Raw genomic sequence first — 26893 nt, forward strand, 5'->3', positions numbered from 1 at the left:
AAAAAAGAGATTTACTTCCAGATCAGTTATTGCGCTTCATCCGGTATATTATATCGGATAAGCCGTGCGCGGCTTCCGTCTCTCTGCATCTGACTCCTGGCGCGGCCGCGCGCGTTCTCTACCCGCACACATTCACACAACTTTTCCTCGCTTGTCTCTCGTCGAGCTTCGATTGAATACACGCCCGGTGTCGACGGACCTTCGCCACCGAAATCCACCCCGAAGAGACGACAAGGGTGAAGCAAACGAGTTTTATGACGATCCACCAGCAGGGAACCACCAGGCAAAGCGACGGATACAGGAACATCGATATCGATAGCAGCGGGATAAACGCCTCGTTCTCTTTCTCCTTTCTCTGTCTATCTCCGTCCGTCTCTATGCCGTCGTTGGGATATCGTTTCCGACTCCCATCGGGCCTGAAACGAATCTTTCGTAATTGGATTTACATGACGCGAATTACGATAACGAAATCTTCGGGAACCGATTCGACGACGAATCCGTTCCAGATGTTGCCCCGCGGTTGTGACAATCGCATTATCGACTTTCGGCTCGTACGCCACCGCAACGCCGCGCCAGTTGAAAGCAAGTTTTCCTTCCACGGATAATTCGATAGCCCATAAAACAGCGAATAGTAGTTTTTCCATAGTCTTTCGTTCGAATTGAAATTTCAAGGATTTCTTTTTTTTTTACGGAATTCGTTTCACCTTTTGGGGTATACATACGTATGTTTGTAGCTGTTGGTTCAAAGTACGGTTTTACCATTTATACCGATACAATGGGAAAGCACATTGTTAATTTCCTAGAAGCGATTTTCAACAGGTCTACGTCAGACACATGCGTCTGGATCGTCTTCAGTTGGTGACTAATATATGTACATATGCAAATAAGCGTTAAACTGTCGCGGTAGAATCGACAAGTAGCAAACCAACACGTTATCGTACACTCGTACGCTCACAACGTTGTAGTCGGTGAAAATGATTTAACGAGTAAATTAGGAAATCTTCTACGGTTTACGTAACAAACAGCATCAATGGCATATATCGCGTGTAATATTGAATACGAATTAAAAATATATAAATTATCTAATTCCAAATTTAGCCAATGTAGCCTGTGATAGAAAAATATGTATATCCCTTTCATAATACCAATCCTCGTATCGTAGTAAGAAGATAGCAATCCTTACAAACTGACAATTCCAAATTCGAATACGAATTAAATTTGAATACGAATTAAAAATATATAAATTATCTAATTCCAAATTTAGCCAATGTAGCCTGTGATAGAAAAATATGTATATTCCTTTCGTAATACCAATCCTCGTATCGTAGTAAGAAGATAGCAATCCTTACAAACTGACAATTCCAAATTCGAATACGAATTAAATTTGAATACGAATTAAAAATATATAAATTATCTAATTCCAAATTTAGCCAATGTAGCCTGTGATAGAAAAATATGTATATCCCTTTCATAATACCAATCCTCGTATCGTAGTAAGAAGATAGCAATCCTTACAAACTGACAATTCCAAATTCGAATACGAATTAAATTTGAATACGAATTAAAAATATATAAATTATCTAATTCCAAATTTAGCCAATGTAGCCTGTGATAGAAAAATATGTATATCCCTTTCGTAATACCAATCCTCGTATCGTAGTAAGAAGATAGCAATCCTTACAAACTGACAATTCCAAATTCGAATACGAATTAAATTTGAATACGAATTAAAAATATATAAATTATCTAATTCCAAATTTAGCCAATGTAGCCTGTGATAGAAAAATATGTATATCCCTTTCGTAATACCAATTCTCGTATCGTAGTAAGAAGATAGCAATCTTTACAAACTGACAATTCCAAATTCACATCGCGCGTGCTCCGTACAAAGTTCGAGCTCGTTATACGCGAAATGTCTCAAATAACTCGTTTCAATCCTCGTAACATGTAAATTTCAGCTGCTGACCTATTTTAAAATCTCGTTTCACAAGTTGCGCCAAGTATACCCGTATTATTCGACAATATTTTTTTACCCGGAAATTAACAAAATTTCCAATTATCGTTCGTGTCTCTCGATCCGGAGCGATTCGCATTATTATCCACTTTGGATTTCACCGCTCGACAGGCTGTACCGTCGAAAATTCAATTTGTCCTCTTTCGCTCGTTATTTTGTTTTTCCTTTCTTCTTTTTTTTCTATTTTTCTTTTTTACTTGACATTTTTGTCAACGTGAAATTCGATGGTGGCTGCAGTTTTTATTCCTTTCGATAGCTTCAATTTTCATCTTCCACGCGACGTTTTTTACGTGCGCTTTCATAGCAAAGCCAAAAAAAAAGAAAGAAGAGCGAGATAGAAAAAATATAGAGGGGGAAAGGAAAAAAGAGGGAAGAGAGGGCGAGACGGGGAACAAAAAACGGACGAGATGGATCGTAAAATACTCAAATCCCGTGACGACCGGCAAGATCATACGAACGTAGCGCCGATACAACGCTGGCTAAGTAAAGCCTTTTGCGACCTGGGATAATATCCCTGATTTATGATCAGATCATATACCCTATCGAACTTCAGGGATGTATTAAACTTTTATAACGTTCTCAAAAGTCATACGACTTTCGTTTTGCCTCTTCGTTCTATCTCTTCTTCTGTTTCTTCCGCGCCGGAGGATCGTATTTTACTTTGTTCCTAAATCTTCTTCGGCGAAGAGCGGGTTTTCACGTCGGCTCTATCCATCAACGTCCCACTTCGTCTACGTCTGTTTTATTTCGTCTATACGCCGGCTTATTTAGGTTTCCGATGTATTTTAAGGCCACCTCGATCAATCTCTCCCGGTTACCGCCACTTTGATAGAAATGGATCTTTGTTTCGCTCCGTTCTCTTCTAATATGCAGATACTTTGTTTCTGAACTTCGATCCAGAAGATAAAATAGGCGAGCATTCTTCCTATCGAATGAAGCTTGGATCGTCAGATCGTTGAAGTTTGGTCAATTCTTCTTTAGAAGAATTTTTCAATCTCGTAAGATGTCTACGTATTCGAAATAAAAATCTAAAAAATATTTCGTTATTCAAGTTACAGATCTGATCAACCGCGATTTTAACTACAATAGCCGATCCCATCATCTCCGATTTCTTCTCTTTTCAAATCTTTTGACCTTCCTTTATCAGACTCGCGCTGCATTCATCCAGTTCTAACTTACCGTTAGATTTCTATGTTACTTCTTATTGGATCGTAAATCACAAATCGCAAATAGGAAAGATTCGATCAAGAACGCCTCAAAATTTCATATTATATCGCGCCCCAAACCTAAACCACCCGAGGTTGCGTGTCTCCAATATCTTCACGTGTCTGTTTACGTGTCTCAGAGCTGTTTCCTATTGACACGAAGAGTTATATTCCACTTCTATTATCGTACAAAGTCCACGGATCTTTCTCTCTCTCTCTCTCTCTCTCTCTCTTTCTTTGTTATTCTTTCTTTTATCTCTACTGACAAAAAATTATACTCTATTTTTCAGATATTTTCCCAAGTTGACATACTGTTCAGTATCGGTGGCAAATATTACACGGGCGAGCCAATAACATATACCTACATGGAGGACAAGATCTTCGAATCATCTAGAAACATCACCATCAAGCTCCATCATCGAGTCGGCAAGTACGTGAAGTTGAGGCTTCACTTCTCCGACAGATGGATCATGATCAGCGAGGTGACCTTCGATTCCGGTAAGCGAACAAAATTCCTCATGTTCGAACAATTGTGCGCCAGTCGACGTGAAAATATTGGGATTCGCGGCTCCCTCTCGAAAGAACAAGCACAGGAAACACGCGATCCCCGCGCTATGATATATCGCACAATCTTCATCGAAACATTTCTCGTTCCCCGGTCTGAAGTGTCGAGCGATAAAACGTACAGTACCCGTAGTACGTTCACGCATGTACATATATATATACATATAGGTTTATATCAGCGTTCGTTCCCCGGGTCTGAGGATAAAAACGTATCGCAGGATAAAAACAATAGCTAAGGAAGAAAGTCCTGTCACGCGTCGTACTGCCGCCGCGGCGAAAACTTAAAACGAAAAATTTCTGCTTGTGACGCAAAATCGTTTTTGCGGCACCCAGACTTTTGGTCGTGAACGCCGTAGGGAGAAGGAACGCACAAACGGTATTTCTTTTTGTAATTCCAGTCGTTTCATTCGGATTTGACGTGACTCGTAGTCTGCCGGGGCTCGCAGGCTCCGCGATTCCGCGCTCAACCCTCTTTCCACTCCCACCGATTTTCCACCCCGTACACACCAATCTGACAGACCAGCCAGCGACTGTCAATCATCGAGGAATAAAACCAGGTCCGTGTGTATATAAATTGATACACGGTAATTGACAACGGCTTATTATATATCTGTCAGTCAAACGATTTCGATTAAGTCGTACACACGCTGTCTATAGACAGAAAGAAAGAAAAAAAGGAAAGATAACAGGTGGATAAGTTCTCATGCAGAAGGATGAATCGCAAATCGAACCTCGCTTCGCTGCCGCTTCTGCTGCTCGTTGCTTGTTTTATTATCCTTTGCCCTGTTTTTTTTTTTCTTCCTTTCCTTCTCTCTTTCCCGCTAGCGCTCCATATTTTTCTTCCACGCGAATGGAAACCAGGTCTGCCTTCGGTATATACGGACGGGTCAACGTAGCTGTTTCAATAGAAATCAAGTTGTCCGGTATTCCGGACGAAGACAGCAGAAATAACGACACGAATGTTAGACAGGTTAAAGCGTTTTATCAACGAGACGATATAAAATCGCGAACGTACGAATAACGGAGTGTCCTCGATCCTCTCGACCGAATACAGCTTCCGTACGATTTAACGCGGCATTCGATGGAAATCGTCTCGTTGCGTTGAGTTTAGCCGCGTTTACAGAATATTTTGTCTTCCGTATTGTATAAAGAGGATTTATAATAGAAACACGAGGTTGTCCAGGACCGTGAAATACGAAGCAGATCTCCCATTTTAAAACACGATATAAGAGCTAAGATTTTAATAAATATCCACAAAAATTTTGTGCGCGTCGAAAATTGCGAATCGCGACATTCAGCGAACAAGTTGACCCGAATTTTAAGCGTTGAAATACTAAACGTACGGTCTGATAAATCTTCTGAAAATGTTTGTTAAATTTAATAATTAGGAATCGAGAATTGTAGTCTCTAGTCGATCGAAACAAATTCTTTAGATTTCATGCGTATTCGAGATACTCGTATATAATAATATTTGAAAAAGACTCTGGAAAATGTTTGTCGGATTCAAAGATCTCGAATCGGCGTCTCTGTGGATAATGTTCTCCGTCGAGTTAGCGGTAAAAATTGACGGTAGCCTCGAATGCGAGTCCTTGTCCCGTTTCGTTCGCATCTTTCGAATTAGTTCATTTTTCCGCGCGATTAAATCGACGAACGGCCCGGTTCGGCGCAGTCACGGGAAAAGAAATCCAATTAATTCGAAGATGATGTACAAACCGGCGGATAGAAGGAGGAAGAAAAACGAGAAGCAACCGAGGGCAGAGAAAAATCTAAAGGGAGAAGAAAGAAGGGATTAAACAAGCTTTGGCGTTCGTTGAAAAAGGTACCGGAACAACAAGAATGAAACGCGCTAAAACTCTCCTCGTTTCCAGCGAGCGGCCATGGTTCTGTGAAGAAAAATTCTTTGTTATCCGTAGCGGAGGGATTAAACGCAACGGTGCTCGAGTCACCGAACAATTGAACAGAAGAGTCTGCCCTCCTCGTATAAACCGTGTCACGAAACTCGACTTCCGAGCTTTATCATTTAACCCAAGAGCATTTCTAAATAGACCTCAAAGACGCTCTTCGAGCGGAAGAATCGATGAATGAAAAGAGAATCAGCCAACGATCGAGGCAAAGTTAAATGCGCTGGTTTTCGTAGAACCACGTGTGAAATCAACTTACGTGTGTATGCGCTACGCGTACGTAGAACACCGTGTAATCTGTTTTTCCTTCTTTCTTCTTAAATTAAACGCGGCAAAACGCGTCGCATCGAAGATAACGCGTCACAAACCTAGACCACGAAGGAACAGCGCGGAAAGAAGACTTAACATTATACAAGGTATTCGTGGCACAAAGGGTCCTTTGTCAGCGAGATTTGCCCACCTAACAACAGGTTCATAAAGTGGGCATGAAACTCTTCCAGGCTACGTTCCACCGTCCGCTGTTTTTCCATCTCAAAGGATGTACATGGAACTGTACGGCGGACAATTTTCCCGTCGAGCAAATAGCGGTTGGAAAAAGCTGAGACGTAGACTCGAGCGAAATACGGGATCGTTGAATCGATAAGGTCGTATATCTGAAGTATATAATAATATTGCAAGAAGATATTAAATATTTATGTATAGAAAATCGAGGTCTGAAAAGAAACTTTCATAACCGTGGCACAGAAAATATTCCATCGAGAAAGATCGTCAAGGTGTTATACGACCTAATAAAGGATTGGTCATTATATCAGGATTTTCTGAGGATAATAAATGATCTGAGAGAAAAGTACCATTGGGAAGGGAACCCTTCTTAATCGCGTTCTATCATTTCACAAGATCTCCGGAAGGAATCCTAATCGAAATCGTGTTTTTACGCAGGTAAACGAATCGGCCGGCAACATCGACGAAACGAATCCGAAACGATTCATCGATTGAAAGGATAAGGCTTTTGTAGGAGCCTCGAAACAAAAGCTTCTGCAACGGGCTGTTGCTAATGACGCGTCAGCTCGACTACTTTATTTAGACAAGTTTGCCACCCTATCGGGAACAACCCTTTTACTCGGTGCACCCTTTTCAAAATCGACCCCTCCTCTAGACAGATAATTTCATACGGATCTCATTCGCGTGCTCTGCGTGAAATTCATGCTCGTTGATCCAGCAGCAGCCGCTCATTTATTTCGAAAGAAAAGGATCGTAGGGCGAAAGGGGGATAGAAAGCAGGAAATAGCAGTCGAAGAAAAATGACCCGGGTCTAACGGCACACCCTACAAATGTGACCACCGTGTGACTGATGTCCACGAATAATTCCTGTCCGCGAAATGGGAAATCGTTCTCGGTGCGGGAACGCTTGTCGCTGGAAATTGATTATGTAAGCGTCACGGAGAACCTCCAAGAAGATCGATAATTGTATTTTCGACTTTAAAGTCACAAATTTATACGAGACATTACCCTTATAAAATAGATTCAGTCCGTTTCACCGTTAACAACTTTCAACCGACATTTTCATCGGATTCTCTCACCTCCAGTGAAGCTTAACGAAAACATCGATGCTTTGGAATAACGATGAACAGCGTCGGAAACGATGGAAAGAAAAGGCCAAGGTGCTCGAAAGAAAGAGACGAATCGCCTGGAACGTGGCAATCGAGTTTCGCGAGTCCTTGGAACAACCTCGCGTCGCGCGACGCCTCGTCGATGGCAAAAGGGATTCGTTAAAAAGTTTATCGACAGTTCCTGCCCGTTTATTTCCTCGCAATTTCTTTGAATACAATCGTTCGATCCACTTTTAAAGCACGTCCACGATAAGCAAGAGAGAGAGAAAGAGAGAGAGGAGAAAGGAAGAACAATAAGAAAAAAACAAGGGAATACTATAATGGATGTACCCGGTCAGATTCTTTCAGCTCTTCCTCGTTCCATTTTTCGCGAAGGTCCTGCAGGGATTTCTACGCTGCTTCTTCTTGTTCTCCTCTACGAGAAACGTAATTGGACAGGGAAATACGAGAAGCTGGGTCGTGGATCGCCTTGCCAGGTGGAGGAGCTCTGCCCCCTTTTCTTCTCCGCCTCTCCGGTTACCGGTGGCTGCCGTAAAAATGATTCACCGTCGAGGATCGCTCATCCCATTCTGTTCCTTAAATATTCAAAATATCGTGTCCCAGCGCTGATATATCGCGAGCATTTTCCTGGCACGCCGGCCGGGTTCTTGTGCTCCGCTTCCGTATTATCGGCCCCCGGAAACCGCCTCCGGCGAGTGTCTACTCTAAAGACTCTACGCCGGATACTCGATTATTAATTGACAGAGAGGAACGTAACTGGCCCGCGAAAAATTCCCTTAAACTTATCTCGTTAATAATCCCATTACCGAGACACCGCTGGTACGCCTGGCTCCGAGATTAAGTCACTCGGATCCATGGGAAAACCTTACAAACAGGGGGACGAAATTAATCGCGAGTCACCCCGTTCGAGAACTTTGTTAGCTGTTCCGCGTTAAATTTCTACCGTGTCACATTGTTCCAGTTACGCTTCTTATTTTTTGCTCGCGATTTCTCCCAAGACGAAACATCACGTAGAAAAAGGAGATTAACGTTAGAAACGCTAGAGTTTCCTTTTTCTGCTGTCTCGTATCTTACAAATTATGAATAGACAAGGATTTGCCGTTATTTTAAACGAATGCAAGAGAAACGCAAGTTCTACTGGATCAATCGATGGATGAAAATGGCAAAGAATTACTAATCTGCGATTAATGTAATACTTTATTGTTCGATAAATATGCGGATTTAAAGGTGGAAACTGAAACGATAAGCCGAGAATAGGAAAATCGTTGGACAATAGACGCGATATCGGGCAATAAATAATGGTAAAACGAGGGGTGGATGTATTAAGGCAACGATTGGCGGCGACGTCTGACGTGCTCCAAGCACCGGAAGCATCCTTTCGCCAGACAATCCCACGGTGGCCGATTCACAATGGCCGTCGTTCGATTAAGCGGCCTCGCTCTCTGTGCTTGAAAATGAGGTCGAACACGAAGGCCGAGAAACGAAGTTCGCGGCTCCATTTCCGTTTCCAGCGGTAAATCAAAGCGCTTTTAAAATTGTTGAGCCTTCCTTTCCCCTTGCCTCTCTGCCTCTCTTTTTCCTATTTCTTCGCGAGGAAACCGCGTCGCAAGATCAAGGAGCGCATTAGTTGCATTTGACGTAGAGCGTCAGCTGCGTGTGCACGCTGCACGTGCAACCGTCTTTGCACCATCTCTCGTTGTCCTTGTCGTGGCTGTAACGTGCCTGTTGCACGGACCACGCAAAAGTAGAGACGAAACGAAGGGTACAAAGAAACAGAGAGGAAAAAGGAAGAAGGGAAAGATACGAAAGCGTAGCGCGAGGAAATCGCGGGACGTAAGAACCAGGTCTCTTACCGGACTCCTCTTTTCGTCTCCCTTTCTACTTCCATTGATTTTATTTTCATTCCTGTTCGAAGAAAGGCATCCCGTTGCATCTGTCGGTGCACGATGATTTATACGCGGAAGATCCACCTACGTAAGTTATGGCCCACCCTTGTCGCAATCGCGCAGCATCCTGATCCAATCGTAAATCTGACTACCACTGTACTCTCGAAGTGTGTATGCAGCCACGGGAGGACGGCTCTGTTATTGTTTTGATGGCGAAATAATCACGGGTCTAGAGAGGGCCCGCTATAATTAAACGGGAATTCGGTATCGAGGCAGGCCGAAGGAGCCACTTGGAAAATATTTAGTCGAGCTACGGTAATGTATAGCTGCCTCTGATTCTATTTCCAGTTCGCAATTTCCTTCGTTTTTGGTCCGCTGAATCTGCACCGCGTATTTCGTCGACGTAGATTGAACATTGTTTTAGTAATGGTCGTTCGGATCTGAGATATGAAAGCAAGTGATCGTTTGTTCGCTTCCACATATCGAACGTGTACTTGCTTGATGATATTATTTGGTGTATTGATACGGCGGTATAGTAATCTTTGTGGCTGGTTGGAATGTTTTACGACCATTTGCCTGAAAAAATGAATGTCAGATTGTAGAAAGAAACCTTCTGTTAGGGAAACAACGTTTTCTAACAAAAACCTGAAAGATTCCAGTCATTTGTTGCTATTTAGAAGTTCCTTCTTAAGAACAGCAGATCTGAAAAACATTATGAGCCTCGCACGTATCAATCAAAAGCGATACTCATCTCATTTCATATTTGCAACGAGGAACAGCGTGGCTGATGAATACCTGAACACGAAATACCAAAACGATTTCTCAGTAAGAGCTGCATAGCTAGCACGGCATGTATTTAATAAATCAATTTCACAAATCACGCACGAATCATCATCTTGACTGATCGTCGCGAATAAGAATAAGCCAGACTCGACTGCGCGTAATTCAAATACCATAGATCGCAGTATATGAAACGTTACGTCTTTTCTTTGACGTTTTACGTACTAATTCGAATAAGAAAAAAGTTGGTCGCGTTAATCGCAAGACAGATGCAGCAATTCAACGTGTACGAGGACGCGCAACGAGGATAACGAGCACGCCGGATAAAGAATTTAATTGAAAACTCAATTTCGATTATGATACTCGAAGTCCTTTGCACACGCGCAACCGTGACAAGAATTTAATTGTTGCGTAAAAATAGGAGCACTGCTTAACACGTTGTTCGGCGCGGTGTTGTCCGGCAGGCTTTTTAATTTAAATCGCGCTCGAAGTATCAATCGACACGGTTAACACTCGTGCGCGCGCGCATGTCCCCTATGGAAGCAACCTCCGCCATAGAATCGCATTTCCTGCTCTGTACAGCAATCGCTTCTTCTAAAGTGGAGAGGGCACCCGATGGAAACCAGAAATTCGTTTTTCAATCATCTCGGCTCTCGGCCACCAACGATCAATTGTACAGAGGGATTATATGGCTACAATTATTCGAGTACCAATCAATCTGTGAACAATGCATCGTTTTTCTAAGAGCCGCAATCGTTGGTTTACGAAAATTGCTCTTCGATCACCTTTGCCCTTGTCAAATCCACCTTTATCGTCTGCCAGATCCATTTTCATCGAATTACCATCGTACAGTTACAGTGTTTGTACGGTACAGCTTGAATCGTTGTCACTTCATTTACGAACATTTCATTTTATAGTAATAAAGGGAACAACTGAAAAGCAACTTTATCCTTTTACATATTTTTCCTTGCATTTACTTCCAAGCCTACTACCAAGCTATACTAATTTTAATTTCCGATAGACGTACTTTTACCTAGTAGCAACGCGACAATGATAACGAATACGATATTCGTTTTTGATGTTCAAAGAATTATTAAGGTATTAAAGAATTTTTAGATAGTTGAACGAATGAAAGAAGTCTTCGTGTAATCTGCAAACTTTTATCTATAACCATACATAGCTTGTTAGAAGGTATTGATAAATGTGATTTACAGAGAGGTAAGCATAAAATACTTACATGAGTCAGAGTTGATCAGCTCTTGCCCATCCAAGAGTTAATTAAAACCGGTCAACATAGTCTGCTGTAACCACACAATTTCTACGAGTAGAACCATATTTACCGATTCACAGAAACCATTCCGCTCGAAACGGTGAACAGTGGTATGAAAACCTCGTTCTTCAACCACCTTGGTTCTCGTCAGCAGCACCTGCAACCCCACTGGTTTGCATCGCATGCATACTCATTACCGTTAGATTACCAGCATGCCCGTAACTATGGCTGCTGAACGGAACGAGAAACAGACAGAAAGAGAAAGAGAGAGAGAGAGAGAGAGAGGCGGACCTGACGCACTGTACCACCTGACGATGTGGCCTTCGCGAGACAAAACCTCTTTTCACAGTTAACCCCCTGGGCCACGCAAAGAATGTTTAATATCAGATTTCATACGGGATGCACGGGAAACGGTAGACGGTTTGTCGGAGGCGACAGGAGAGGGCAGAACGCTTGCCAGACCATGTAAAAGCCGATATCAAACGCGACGACAGCTTTGTTTCGTGCGGTATAATCCTGCCAGGAACCCACGGAATACGGGTTTGCTCGTTGGCGCGAGTGGAAAAAGCTTGGTGAATCGAGATAGAGAAGGCTTCACCTGTGAAACCTCGGTGAACCTCGCTACCCACTTCTGCGAGTCAATCTTCCGTCCTTTCCTCTTTTTCTTCTTTTCCTTTATCACGCCGTTAACCTCGAACCGTTTTTGCTGCTCCGCCCGACGGCTCCGCTACGTCGCACGAATGTCTGGCAAGATCTTATTTAACGAAACAAACCGCGGAGATAGAATTCAGCAGCGAGCTAGGGCTGGAAAAAAAAATTTCCCCACGATGAGACGAGAGGGAGAGAAATAGCAAGTTTTATCAATAGCCCGTTTTAATTAATTAGCGTCGCGCGCCATTTCGTTAATTTCACGGTAATCTTCCCGCTGAATCATACAGGACGTTCTTAATATAGAAAGTAACTTGTTTCGGAATATACGTTTCTGTTTATAAGTCATTGAATATTTTTTGACATTACGTAATTTCAACGTAGTAAAGATTATTTGATAATGCAAAATCGTGCATATTTTAATTTCACTAACTTATGGATAAGATAATAAAATATCTAATCCTACAGAGACATTTTTTCTTCTCGACGAGCAGGTCCCGCGTTTGGCAATTGGGCGGCAGAAACTAATTTCGTACAACCCGCGCAACCGTCCTTTCGTGGTGCTTGAATTATTCGAGCGTCGTGCGACCGAGATAAAGGGACCACGAGTTAACCAACGAGAAACACGTGTGTGTCGCGTCTCGTGTCGAAAAAATTCGCTCAAGACTCGTACGCCGCGTTTAGTTGCTTGTGACAGCGTGTAACGTGGTTCTGTCGCGCCTTTCGCGGCAAAACAGCTTGTTGGAATATTTTTCTTCCGACGATTACCCTCTTTCAAGACGACATCCCATCGTTTCTCGAATTCTAGAGTAGCCGACGAATATTAAAAATCTCTCCTCGGAGATACGTAAATGAAATATACCTACAGCTGAGGAACGAAGCGGTAATCGGACAATCGGATCACTCAGTACCGTTGTAATAAAGCAAATGGAGAACTTGACGGTATACTGCACGCTTTTTTTCATCAAAACGCATATAGGTTGATTATGCGGTCTATATGCGCTCGAGTATCTTCCTTCCGTTTAATGATTCCGCGTTTACCCGTTGGTTCGTACGATAATGTTTTTCTGCCCCAAATGCTCGCAGCCGACGAACCTCTGTAGTAGGCGCTACATTACGCATGGTGTAATCCCATAGAAAAGATAAACCCCTTTCCCCTGAACTCTCTCGGAACGAACAGGATTTTCATACCACGGAACACGAGGGAGATAAAATAACGTTGAAGCAAAATGTTACTCCGTTTTCCCGATATTTTTAATGCCTTGGTTTTGTATAATTTTCACGATAATATCGGATAGCGAACGAGAAACTCGTTTAATTTCATAGTCGTCGAACCACGAGTAACCCTGTGCCGGTGATTGTTTTCACGCAGACGTGGCTCACGGTAACTTCACGCCAGAGGAAGCACCGACAACCGAGTCACCTATTCAGAGCGACGTCTTCGTGGAGAAAAACGGTGCTGCGGAGGGTGAACTTCCGGTCTCGACTGCGAAGCACGACGACCCGACGTACATGGCGGTCGTGATCGGCGTGCTAACCGCCGTGATCCTTCTGCTCGCCGTTGCGATATTTCTCATCGTCTCCAGGCACAGGCAACGAAAGTGTTTCGCCAGTCCTATGACTGGAAAGGCACCATCCCATCTTGGATCTACCTGCGCTACGGTCGAGAAAGGAGCCGCACTCATGGCGTACACTTTGGAGGATGATGAAAGGTATTCGATGAATGAAGATTATTCGATCGAGGGCAAAAGTAAGTGGACAGCTAATAGAAATAGATATCAACGAAGTTTTGTTAGTACAGCTTGTTTACGCATAAATACAAATATTGATTTCAATTATCTGGTACATAATATGTGTACTATAAGGATGAAAATGAACTGCACGGTACTGGTATTAGTTCGATTAAACTTCAGTGATCTTCCACTGTCCATTTATTTTTATCTTCGACTTTATTAGAAAACGACAAAGCGAAATTTAAAAATTTTAGACGTTTCTTTGATTAGAGGACGATTTATAGAAGAGCAGATTTTTATGAATTCATGGGAAATTTGTAGGTTCGAAGATACATAGAATACATGTAATATGTAAAAATATATATATTTAATATTTAATAGGTAAAACAATTTTCTATTTACATTTGGGTAAATTTGATTCGGTTAGATTAAATTTTTTCCATTTCTTACTTTAACATGAATTTGCTTAAATATTCACAGTGTGGTAATTCATCGGTTGACAAAATTTACCAAAGTTGGATTAGGTATTTGAAAGAATAAGTAAAAAAGATAACTATTATAAATCGTTGAGGATTACGTAGACAAACAAAGATATTTTATTTATTACCATTATTTAGTTACAATAACTCGAAATATTCGTTGGAAATATTTCGTGCAAATATTTGAAATCAAATGATAACGGTACGATACAATACTGGCATCGCGACACTCGGTTACGGTGAAAGGAAACGGTGTGGACACAAAGGATTTGCGGCTTTCGCTGTTATAGTAAATATTACTACTAATAATATTAGCTTTCGTGATAGGCCTACGGTTTCGCGTCGATTTCGCGTCTACCTTGTGCAAACACCACGGTTTACCGATTTTAGTACCTTGCTTAGGTTCCGATGAAACGATGTTTGCCAACTGTCGGCATAAAATGGTTGCAAAACAGTCATATGCAATATATGTATCGTTATCGTCGTGAGACGAAAGAAATACGTTGAAACGATTTATATTTTCACGAATGATATTTAAAGTACAATTTAATCTCAATGCATTTAAACATTTAAAAACGAAATTGTGAAGGCACACAAACAAATTACTCTGCATATCATACACATGTGTAACACAGTATAAATTCGATCTAAGAAATTTAGAATTACAAAGATTCCCAGATAAATAGAATTTCAGTAGCATTCCAATACATCTAAAAGATTTAAAAAAAAAAAAGAATAAAAAGATACTCAAATAAATCACTCTATACATCATATGCATTTACAATAGGCTATAAATCCAAAATATCCAAGAAATGTAAGAAAAATAATCAGACAAATTTTTAACAAAATTTCTCTCTATATTATACTCTTAAAAACTCCTTCAATTAACGAGGAATACTTTTAAGATTCTTATTCTGCGAATTATGAAAGCAACCTACTTGATTATAAAGATGTTCTAATAACGTGGAATTCCGCAACATCCTTTTCCAACTTTACAACCATTCACAGTACTCCATGACGGCGGAAGCTACCTTCCAATAAACTTTCCATCCGTCGTGCTCGTTAGTAGATGTCCAATAACGGACATCCTCGGGCAATATATCGAGTTTGTATGGCACGAATGTCTCCAGACGAGATTCTCGAGCCACGTCGTAACTCGGACGCGACCTACACGTTTCAACATTGATCTTCAACCTTGGCTCCGCTTTGTGCAACCTAATATTGCCGTTCGAAGAATGTCCTAAAAGAGAACCGTACAGACGAGTGCTTCAAGTGCACGTACGAACGTTTTACCACCCTTTGACGAATATCTGACGTGCACTTAAGTTGAACGGCGAAACTCGCCGAGTAAAAAGTATCCACTCGAAAAACGATGCACTTTCGTCGCTACAAAAGACGCCTTAAAGCCGGCTTTCCAGTCGCGCTGTTCTCTTTAACGGTCCATCCTCTTCGGCTAATGGTTGTCGTACAGCTTAAAAAATACCGTCACTCTTTAGCAACGATTCAAAGGTCACAATCGTGAGTTTGTGAGTTTTATTAAATCTAGCCTAATTTGGTACATACATACGTAGATACATATTTCGTTTGAAAAACTCTTCGTTGGAACAGTGGAATACGGTGGAACTCCATTCATCTGAACTTGTGGCGGGACAAATATTAATATGTATAATTGGAATTTGTATAAAATAGGTTATCGCTACTTACCGTTTCCCAATCACATAACAGGAACTCACGTTCAGATAAGTGAATTCATCGAGCAAAAGTTCAGTGAATCGGGCATTAACTACAATTTCGTCCGAGTAAATAGAGTTCTACTCTAAATGAATTTTCCCGAAATATTAAAAATACTTAAAATTCGTATTTATTTAGAAGATTCGGTGTTTAGAAGCATACGGATTATTCTTTGTCAAATTAAAAATTTCATCACACGTACCACCTTTCTTCTCAACTCTTCCTTGTTGTTTAGCTAACACAGACCTAATCTTCAAAATGAAAAAAGCAAAGCTTCCAACTGAACGAAATACTAGAATACAAATTCCAGTCGATTTCTCGACGGTGCAACCCTGTTTCCATTCTACGCTATCGGCACGGTGTCGGATAAACATAAAAGTACCAGACATTTTCACACCCTAGCGAATCCGAACTCTGCGTATTCCCATAGCCACCTCCCATTCGCAATCCCACACGATGCATCATCGAAACACAGGGAAATCCCACGATGGATAATCCGAGTGAAACGAGTATCTCTGTTCTTTCTGTTCGTAAGGTACGCGGGTGGTTCGCTACCGACACTGCCGCGGGACTTAGGGAACCGTTTTCTGGACATCGTGAAACTCGACGACTATCAAGAACCCTACCAGGCCTTGAAGTACGCACCGTACTACAGCTACAGCACCGTCGTTATGGAGATGAAAGACATGATGCTGAACAACAAGGGCAGCAACATCAATCACTCAGGTATGCCGTGCTCCGTACACGGTCGCCCCGCGTTGTTTTGCGTGCATACATACATACGTACGCGTACCACGCGCGTGCACACACGCGTATCAACCGTATATTTATACGCTGGTGCACGTTGGTCCCTGTGCTCGCTACGAGCTACCGCTGCTACGCGTACGTATGTACCAAACAACAAAGCATTCGCCTGACCGCAATCAATACACTGTCCCCCTGCACTCTCTTCTCCCTACCCTCCCCCTGTTCCGCGCCCGTTCCTCCTTTGCTATATCATCCGCAGCGGTGTACGCGAATGGTGCAGTTGACACATCGTACGATTATGCGGTACCGGAACTCGGCACGGTGCCCCTGCTCAACCAGGACAGCACAGGACGCGGACCTGCCGTTTCCAGCGGCACCAGCGACCAGGACAGCATCTTCTCCAAGACTTCTTCGCGTGGCAACAAGACAGAAAACAAAAAGGTACGAATCGCCCTTACTTTGCTACGAGTTGCAACGAGCAGCGATTCGAGTGCAGTCGCGTCGCGTTAAATGGATGACACTAGGCTCTGCGAGATGTTGAGATTCAATTCGTAGGAAAGTGTCTAATGCTGTATCCATGTCGATGTCCGTGAACAAATCATAGATCGCGTTCGATAGTAGCGTGGACGCATTCCCCAGCGGTTATTGTTCATTCGAGTGATGATATATTAACGCGTTGACCGCGGAGTTGAAATTGCGATGGTTCAGCGTGAGTGAATTTTTTTATTTCTTAACACGCTGAGTGCTAATGACGCCGACGTGGTGTCGCTCGTCTTCTGCAGCAGCCAGGTCATGACACCGCTGTGGAATTATCCGCACTCAACGTTTAAAAGGATCTGTTCACGACACGTCTGGTTATACTCTGCTCGCGAGTTGTTCGCAAGTTCCAACGTAAACACAATGCATTTATTCGCGATAAGAATGCCAACAACTCGCTACCTGGTGGCGAACAGTTTTATACGAAGCTCCGACGTAACGTTGCTTTCGTAAAATAAACAAATGTATGTATCTGACTCGCAATCAATGGAGAAGAAATATACTCGCAATTCCCTATGCCTCCTTCGATAATTGGCCAGATAGTCTACCTACTCAGAACCAGTTAACGCAATACTACTGCATTTGTACGATTTCTGTCTGAGTTTATCGAGGTGTTTTATGAGATGATTATTCTCCCGATGGAACTAGTTGCTCGTAATTTTTATTACGAGTATTTTATTCGAAATTAACAAGGGAAATTCGAGCACGCTTGTAGCCGAGTTAGAGGAAATAAAAGTTGAATACAACGTCGGAGTGAATACCGTAATTTATTACTTAGGAGATAATCTGGAACGTAACGTGTATTTGCAAACATTTTCATAATGTACGTTAAAACTGCTCTCCGAATGGGTCGGATCTTTGATATGCAAACTCTAATTCGATTTCGCAACGCGAAGATATGCAAAATGGCGTACGGGGAGACGAGTGGGGTGGGACTGAATAGGTAGAACGCGTATCGGGACCGATAAAACGGCGTCCGGACGACGAAGGAAATAATCGTAACGTTCGATCGCGAACAAAGTAAACGAAAGTCGACGCGCAAAAATTCAACTACGTTATCGTTGGATCTATAAATAATAGCCACCCTTGCTCAAATGTACTTGTATTTCTGCAGTAACCATTAAACGTGCACTCTATTCGTCGAGGGAAAGTTCGCAATTAATAATTTAAATCAATATGGCGGAACGAGTGCAGACCATTTGGGGTAGATATACCTCCCGTGGGTACAGTATAACGTAGCTCGTATCCGGAATACCAGAACGCCGGAACGTGAGGGCGGATGAAGAGAGAAAAGAGTAAAAAAGCGGAGGAGCTACGCACCGTCGACGTCAAACGCGCGAGACGTTCCCCAGGGCTCTCTTTTGGCATAAAAAATCACCGAATCGCGACTAAAGGTCAATACGAATACTTTCGATCGATACCGCGGGCTTTCTATCGGATTAGATAATAATTCGTGTAACCAATGCAATAGATGCAAAATACGTTCCATTGAATCTGGTCGTTAACAGATTTGTTTCGTCGATATTAGTTTTAACTGGTTGAGATAATTTAATTATACGTAGTTTGAATATAGATCGAGCAAAACCAATACAGTCGTGTTACGTAAAACTGACAACTGAAAGATTTTTAGATAATACCTCGCTCTGATATACACCATTATTTCCGGAATTAATCCTTAATAATCCTTTGACAAAACTAGCTTCAATCAGTTTTAATTGTGACTGTAATACTGACATTGTATCGATTACCAGTTCGGATGATTGATCTTCGATTTTCCATACTACCTTTCAAAAATTTACTAGATTTTCCAACATTTGACCGAACCAAACCACCCAATATCTATCGTACGATACAATAAAAGTAATAAACGTTGTATCGACCATTTTGCATAAACATCAAGACACCGAGCACGATGGATAACGTTGTTTACGCATAACAAGTAACATAAAAGGTATGCACGCTGGCAAACAAATAAAGTATCGCGCGCATTCAGCAACGTTTCCGCTCAATCTGCAGAATCATTCGATTGATCGGTTTGTCGACGTATAAACGAACTGCCGTCAACGGGCTGCGTCGAACCCTTTCGCGAATACCCTCGGAGCAACCCTCGTGGAATGTATCATCATTACGCGGTCCGGTGGCTTCCGGGCCAGTTCGCTCTGTTAATTGCGGAGAGAAAGCGCGTCGTGTAATCACGTTTGCAATCCTATCTCCCTTCTGCCACCCCCTGTCGTTCTAGCCCTCTCTCTCTCTCTCTCTCTCTCTCGCTCTCTCTCTCTGACTCTCTCCCTCTCTCCGACGTTCTCCCTCTTTTTTTCTCTTTCACGTTTTCGCGTGCTCAACCCATCCCCCAATTTCCGTCGACTCGCGTGCCGACATCGTAGAAATATTACACATAGGGGGTGGTTGATTCGGCAACCTGCGCCTAAATCGGCGCCTACCCGCCGCGATCTGTTGGAATAAAAATACGCCGCGGCAAATTTGTAGCATGCCGGTGATTTATTTTCTGCAACGCGTACGCCGAATACACGCCGTGCCAACCGACGGAACGACGTATTTTTCGAGAATACCGATCTCGTGTTCGCGCGCCCCGTTTCATCGAGCACCCAGTCATCCATCCCCTGTACAACCAACATCTTTGCCCGCCACAGAGTGAAAAGGAATGAATCGATCCGACAGCTGAATACGAATCTGGGTCTTTCGTTCGTCGTGTGAGTTACCTGTTCATTGAACTTCTTTGAATTTTCTATAAGCTTTATGTTTGGCGACGTTATGAATCGCTACCTGCGGAGGTGTACGAATTTTACCTGTAAAGGCTCTTAAAGTCAGAAGTGATAGATTATCGATGGCAAGATTTCTTTCTGACGCGAAGACGCAACACCGACTACCGGACGGAACGATTGCAGTACGATCGTCACGATTTCCGCGGTATGTAGACAGATTGATTCGAACACAATGCTCCGAAAGTGGTCGTCTACGTCGAGACGTCTGCACGTGATTGACAGACGACAGCGCCACTCGAAACAGTCAAAACATTTCGGGGTGGCTCGTCGAGCCTGGCCTTGACGCATCGCAGCGACGCCAATCATTGTCCCCACGCGATCCGTCATTAGACCCAAACGGCCGTCCTCCGAAAACATCGCGCCAGGGGTTATCGGTGGCTCGATGCAGTTTTACAATGGGACGTGTCGAATGTTATACCCGTCACGTTCGACTGGTCCTTTCGACGCGATCCCTGCTCCCCTTTTTTTTCTCCCTCTCTCTCCGTCTCTCTCTCTCTCTCTCTCTCTCTCTCTCTCTCATCTCCCTCGTTTTATTTCACGTCGGTAACAATGAACGTTTTAACGTAAAATTGAGAGTATCGATGTGACGAACGAGTGTATGCAATTCCCGATCATAGACATATGGAAATTATTCGAAAAATAGATTTTTAGTCGACAGGAAGCTTTCGAGGGATGTCAAATGGATGAAATCGACGATGAACGAGATATTTTATACGAAGAGAGATATAGGCTCCGATTTATAGAGATAATTTTACCATTTAAATTATTGTATAAGTCTGTCCGGTTTGTAATACATCACAGGTAATTTACTGGCGCGGGAAACGACGAATAATTCATCCGCTGACCGGCCCCCATGAAACCCTCGTGTTACCGCGGTTAGCGTGATCATAGATCGTTGATTATCGATCGATACCACGAACGATGCATTGTTCTTTCGTTGTTTCAGTCGCCGACTCAACAGGAGGTACTTTCGGCCCTGAAGAGACGTCTGGAGCAGACAAGCGTCCCGCTCTTCCCACGGCATCGCCTCCGCATGCTCTCGAAACTTGCCGAAGGGGCCTTCGGAACGGTAACGACATTGTTATTACGTACCAACCACATATCTATTTTAAATTAGACACGCGAATTGGACGCCACGATCGACGATTCGTCACGTCCACTTCGATAACGAATTACCCCCGTGTTAGGGTTTGCTTTATTATCCTCTTCGCATTGAAACGTAGATACTTTGTTCATTTTGATCTCGATCTTGTACGATAGGCTTCCTCTTAGTCGGTCTTTACGAAACTGGATGTAGGGCTGCATGAATGAGCGATCGATTCAGCTGAAAATGTATGCCGAATATTATTTGTAGGTTGTAAATAAAATAAAATAATTTTTGATATTTTGTCTATGAAATATAGATACAATGTATTACGACGAAATGTACGCGAACAAATAATGTTTCATCGACAATTTTCGTTTGCTTTCTTGATCGTGATCCATTTCTTGCAGGGAAATCGTACTATTTTCATTTTCATCTCCATTTGGAGTTTCTAAATTTTTAATTCCTCATTTTCCGTCAATTCTCCTTAATTTTAACCCGCTTTCAGAATATTAAATGGCAAGAATATTTATCTATACTTTATTATTTATCTACGAAAACAGAACTCTTTAATTAAACTTCTTACACACTTCCATCTCCTTACTTTTCTTCTGCTTCAAAATTAGATCCAAAGAATGTCCCCGTCATTCGTTCGATTGAAATTTCCTTTGCGAAGTTCTCTTATTTATCCCTTTGGACTTCGTAACGAAAATATAATTAAAGCGGAGTTCTATTAAAGGAGAACCGGATAAGAGGAAATCCTATTACCTTCTATCAGCGCAATTCCGAAAAAAGACAGTTAGAGACATTTTATCAAAAAAAAAAAACAAATATATCCCTACATTGTATAACATCAAGTTTCTTCCGAACGTCGCATAATCGCCCTATATCATTCGCGTTCATCACAGAATCACGAAATTAGCGATCTCGCGTTTTCCAATGGTATTGTATAGTACGTCATATCATCGGGGCGGCGCTGTAACCTCAAACCTAACCTCTCTATGCGATTCCCGCAACATTATCATAATACACTGGCTGTTTATAAAGTGTCGCTTTACCCCGCTAATACAGACCAACGGAAACACCTACTGAAATAGCATCGAGCCACACAGGGTTAAATTACAAACGGCCGATATTACGAACGAACCGGATGTTGCGTTGGTAGCACTGCTCGCGCAACCAATCGACAACAACGAACGACAGAGGCATCGTGACGGGTATTCCCAGCCGTCGATTTTGCATGAATTCGGGAATACGCGCGATACGCGTCTAGCTTTCCTTGCACGGTGGTAGTTAAACGACAACCAGAGAACACCGTAGCGACGAGAGAAACCGAGAGTAGAGCCAGTGAGAGAGAAATCAATCCGTTTGTTGACTGTACACGGACAATTCGCCACTGGCTACGCGCAACAATACGTCGATTAACGAAGTGTCCACCCTGTTATTCTTCCCGTCACAATAGCGCCTCGTCTAGCTCGTCGAGGATAATCAGTTTCGAATGCGTTAGAGCGGCTAATAATTCCCTTTTGTTTCCTATCCGGCCGCTGGCACACCGTTAATGACCGGGCCAAGAGAGATGCTTCTCTCCCGTTCGAGTTTCGGCCGTGTCAGCCGACCGCTGCATCTACATGCACGCGATCGCTTTGACTTCGAAATCTCAACCGCGGATCAAGCACGGAATTAATCGTTGTTCCTTCTACACAGGGTAATGGTGTCGGTTACCATGAGAAAATTACTAATTTCCCAGGTGGATTTCAATGTATATCGTATGTGGTAGCGACGCTCGAATGTTAATTGTTTAATCCATTCGCTTTTATTAAAATACAGCCTAATCCTATACCTGCGATCGCTGTTCTAACGAACGGCCTACTGCTTTGTAGAATCGATGGATAATTTTTGTTGACACGCTTAAAGCATAAAGACGCGGCAATCGCGTCGGTAACGTTACTTGGTTAATTGCATCCACGTAATTCGTACGTCGATAGCAAAGAATGTGTTGGGCTTGATGCGAACGATGTCGTAGCAGTGACGCTATGCCATTCGGTGAATCAAAGGAGCATTGCTCCAGTTTTCAGTAATTTGAATAAAATAACAAAAACTAGCTGAAAATCAAATCGGTTTTTAAAGCGTGCTATAAATTCAAAGTCGACTGGTATGTTCGTAGTGACAAGCTTTCCTGTTTTTGAATATGAAATCTGTACTTTTCTCTCTCTCTCTCTCTTCCGATAAATACAATTTCGATATTGTTAACCCGTATCGCTGCGAACCTGTCAATTAATGTATTTCTAATAACGCGATGCACGCAAATATACAGTATCGCTGTTGAAAATGTAAAGCTGAATCACGCGATGTCACCGCTACGAAACTGAAACGATATCGTATCGCTCGTGTGTATCGGACCTTATCTGACTTCCGGTGTCTGACTGGCCGCTATCGACGGCCATCTTCCACAAACGTGGCGGCGAGTATAATCGTTCCGGTGAAAGTTTCGCGATAAATTCGCCGTACGACGAATAATCTAATTCAGGGATCATCCATTCTCGTTAGACTAATTTATAGCTTTAACGAGCAGCTCGCGATACCCAGACATTTTATTTTGTAATAAACGGTCGGCACCGGGAGAATTCTTCTTCATAGCCGACCGATCCCAAACGAAAACGATTCCCCTGTAAAATGTAAACAAATTATGCCCATAAAGGTGTACGTGGCGGAAGCAGAAGGGATCCCGGAATACGGAACGACGACCACCGTTGGCAAGCGTCTCGTCGCCGTCAAATTTTTACTGCCGGAAGCCAGCGAGAAAGAAAAGTGAGTATAGAAAAGTTGCGCGCATCGCTCGCACGCAATTTGCATTCCGTTTCGCCGTTACAACGAGCTCGATCGAGCCATTGCTCCGCATCTTCTTGTCCCGCTTTTCTCGACGTCAGGGCGATAAACATTTTACAACCGCGGAAGAACGGTCTCAGTTACGCGAGACCTGATTTTACGCAAGATTTCTTCTTCTATTCAACCAAGGCCGTACTTTTCAAAGAGTCTGCTGATCACCGGGAAAGATGTTGGTGATAAGAAAGATGAAAGATCGGCTCGTTTCGACTAATTTTTTCTATTTAATTTATCCTGCCTCGATAGTACAAGATAGCGGTAGATTTAATAAGACGAGAATTCGAAGTTTTCGAAGTACCGACTTTTATTTATTAATTGCCATGGAAAATGGCAGCAAATTCTAAATAGTGGGTATTGCAATATTACCAATGTCTTCGAAGCAATGGAAAAAACAAAAAGCGGAGGAGAAAGAAATAGAAAGAGAAGAAATAGAAGGAAGCGTAAAACAGGAGAGAGAGTTAAAGCGGAAGGGAAAGAAGAAAGATAACGTTTATTCTAAGATTTAAGTAGAAATAGCCCAATACTTCCCTAACGTAAGACGTTATTGCCCTATCTTTCAACTATCCAGTTGGAAAACCTGATTAAAAAGAAGCCCGGATTACCTACCTTAAATGTTTCGTTAAAATCGGCAATCCAAAGTAGAAGTCCTCTGCTTACAAGCAACAGTAGTCGTTATAACAAAGAGACGCTTCTAACACTTCTCGTATAGAAAATAATGACTAGAACCTATCTACAAAATCTCTCTCAAACCCATTCAAAAGTATTGCGATTAAAACCAAAAAAGAAACATAAATGGCACCGTTCGTGGAAATGGCGTCCTCGATACCGATGCTACCTTCAAGATACACAATGGCTGGTGAGCATAACGCAACGAAATCGGGTCTATTTCGCTAGCAGCACCGTACACAGGAGCAACGTAGGTCGTGATACAAACCGATTGCGAATGCATCGAGCGATCGCCATCCCCGGAATAGCTGCCCTGTGCATAAAATTCATAGCGTTGCTGGCTCTTCCCGAATGTGTCCCGGTTTTTCTTTTCCTCCGAAACCGGGGCCACCGGTTCTCTCTGTCCCTCTCCTCTTGGTTCTAGCGGTCGCATCGTGGCTGTGTCGTTTTATAGAGGAAACCACACGGCGGTGAAACGTCCAGATATACCGGCGAAGACGATCGTTCTCGCGGCTATCAAGCTAGACATCAGAAAAAGGCCAGTTCGATTCTACGAATGGAATAGATTTGCATACAATGACCAAAGAGATAGGGTATCGGGAGTTCGCCGCGCTTCGTGGCGACGCGAAAGAGGAATCATAGGGTGGTTGGCCAGGGGACAGGAAGAGCAAACCAAACGAATCCACCAGGGACAGACGACAAAGCTTTCTTCCGAAACGAATATCAACAACGTCCATCGGACATCGTTGCAGCTCCCTGCAGCTTTTGTGACCGAGAAACTCTGTGCAAGGGAGGGGATAAGGAAAGTTTCATCGTCGCGAATGAGTTATCTGATGCTTGCTGAAAAGGAGAACGGAAAAACGATTCGCCTTCGAGACTTTTAAGACCGTGACGTTCTAGTTTCTAACTAATTTCGATGATGTCGCACGGGTGATGACAAGAAGGATGCGAAAGACGAGTCGTTTACGTAGTCTATTTAGTTCGTAGAAGATTTTTCTTCTTCTTTGAGCTTTTAGCGAGGAGATCCTGGGAAAAGTGCTCCACTAACGTACAGTTTGCTCCAGCGTCTTAAAGCACACGCTTCGACGCGGTGTAATATCTTTCTCTTTAGAATGGTATTTTACATGCAAAGCTTCTTCGCTGTTTCTCTTTATCTTTAGCGTCGTACAATTTTTTTTTTTTTTTATGAAATACTACATTCTCTTTACATCTCAACCAATCGTACGTGACTGCGATAGGTCTAAGATTAGGTTTCAATTAGATCACATAATTCTGTAATCATTTATAACCCATTAATATCACTGGGACATTTCAATGAATATAAAAAATGGTAAGCGTGTAGCATAAAATGATAAAAGAAGAACGTACTTAATCAAAGCTGCCAATGTCGCTCACCAATGATCAACACGGCAACATGTCAATTTCAATGGGAAAATCACTGCCTCGCTTTCGAGCTGACTCAATAGATTTCGAAACTCTCCTCGCAGTATCAACAGAGGTAATCGCGTTCATGATTTATCACGTATACCAATCGTTTCTACTAATATACTCTTGTCGTTCCGCTTTATCGTGATTTGTGTAAATATCGGTGATTCAAAGACCAGCGGCGCACGCAGCGTCGTAAATAAAAAACGAAACGATCCGACCCATGGTTCCTCCGTGGTTTCCACGGTTCTTCGAACGTCTGCTCACGCAACAAGTCTCCCACCGCGAGGATGACTTATCGCGCCCCTATCGTGACTGGAACTTGCTCCACTTCCTTTTCCACCTCGCGCTTCCACCTTGTGCTTTCAACTTATCCACGTGATCTCACCATCAAAGACAAAAAAATCTCGTCTTTCTTCGGCTTTCACTTTGCAAATGTTTGATGGTCTCTTAACGATCCAACCAATTCAACTTTCTCGTCCAAACACGCAACAAGAATACCAGCTCGCTCTTGACGACTGGTCTACGTTCACGAAAGATCCTGCTCACAACAAATAAGGAATGTTTTATGCGTTATAGCCGATATCAAGATACATACAGGTATCGACTCTCTTGATGGCGTACACTTTGTTCAAAACAACGTTAAATAACGAGCCGGTTAATGTTCTGCCGGTCATATTCTCGTTAAAAAACAGCACGTTGAATTCTTCGATCCCGGATACGCGATATGATTTAATCGCGTTCACGTTTCCCGGCTCTGAGCACCCTTTTACCGTTCCATCGTTTCGTGTTTCGTTCATTATTGAAGAGAGTTTTTCTCCCTCCGTTAACAATCGCGGCCATTTTTCGGGGAATATGTATAACTTCGGTCCTCCAACCATCGAACAATGCTTTCAATTTTCACGAACAAACACAGAGTCGTTCGAACATTTCGATTTTGTGAAATC

At 42.7% G+C, this 26893-nt stretch overlaps 1 protein-coding gene across 3 annotated transcripts in view; it reads left to right on the forward strand.

Moving 5' to 3' along the window:
* LOC100645523 (discoidin domain-containing receptor 2) overlaps positions 1 to 26893 on the forward strand; it is a 159842-nt gene that overhangs the window by 116541 nt on the left and 16408 nt on the right. For 2 of the 3 annotated variants that reach the window (XM_003396603.4, XM_048407693.1), the window contains exons 7-12: positions 3510 to 3717; positions 13251 to 13590; positions 16357 to 16547; positions 16828 to 17009; positions 20835 to 20957; positions 23671 to 23780. In XM_003396603.4, coding sequence (XP_003396651.1) covers positions 3510 to 3717; positions 13251 to 13590; positions 16357 to 16547; positions 16828 to 17009; positions 20835 to 20957; positions 23671 to 23780 — 1154 coding nt within the window. The remainder of the gene's footprint in view (positions 1 to 3509; positions 3718 to 13250; positions 13591 to 16356; positions 16548 to 16827; positions 17010 to 20834; positions 20958 to 23670; positions 23781 to 26893) is intronic. The other variant, XM_048407694.1, reaches the window with a different exon arrangement.

The sequence above is a fragment of the Bombus terrestris genome, chromosome 7 (genome assembly GCF_910591885.1).
Source record: "Bombus terrestris chromosome 7, iyBomTerr1.2, whole genome shotgun sequence".
In the NCBI taxonomy this organism is placed as follows: Eukaryota; Metazoa; Arthropoda; class Insecta; order Hymenoptera; family Apidae; genus Bombus; species Bombus terrestris.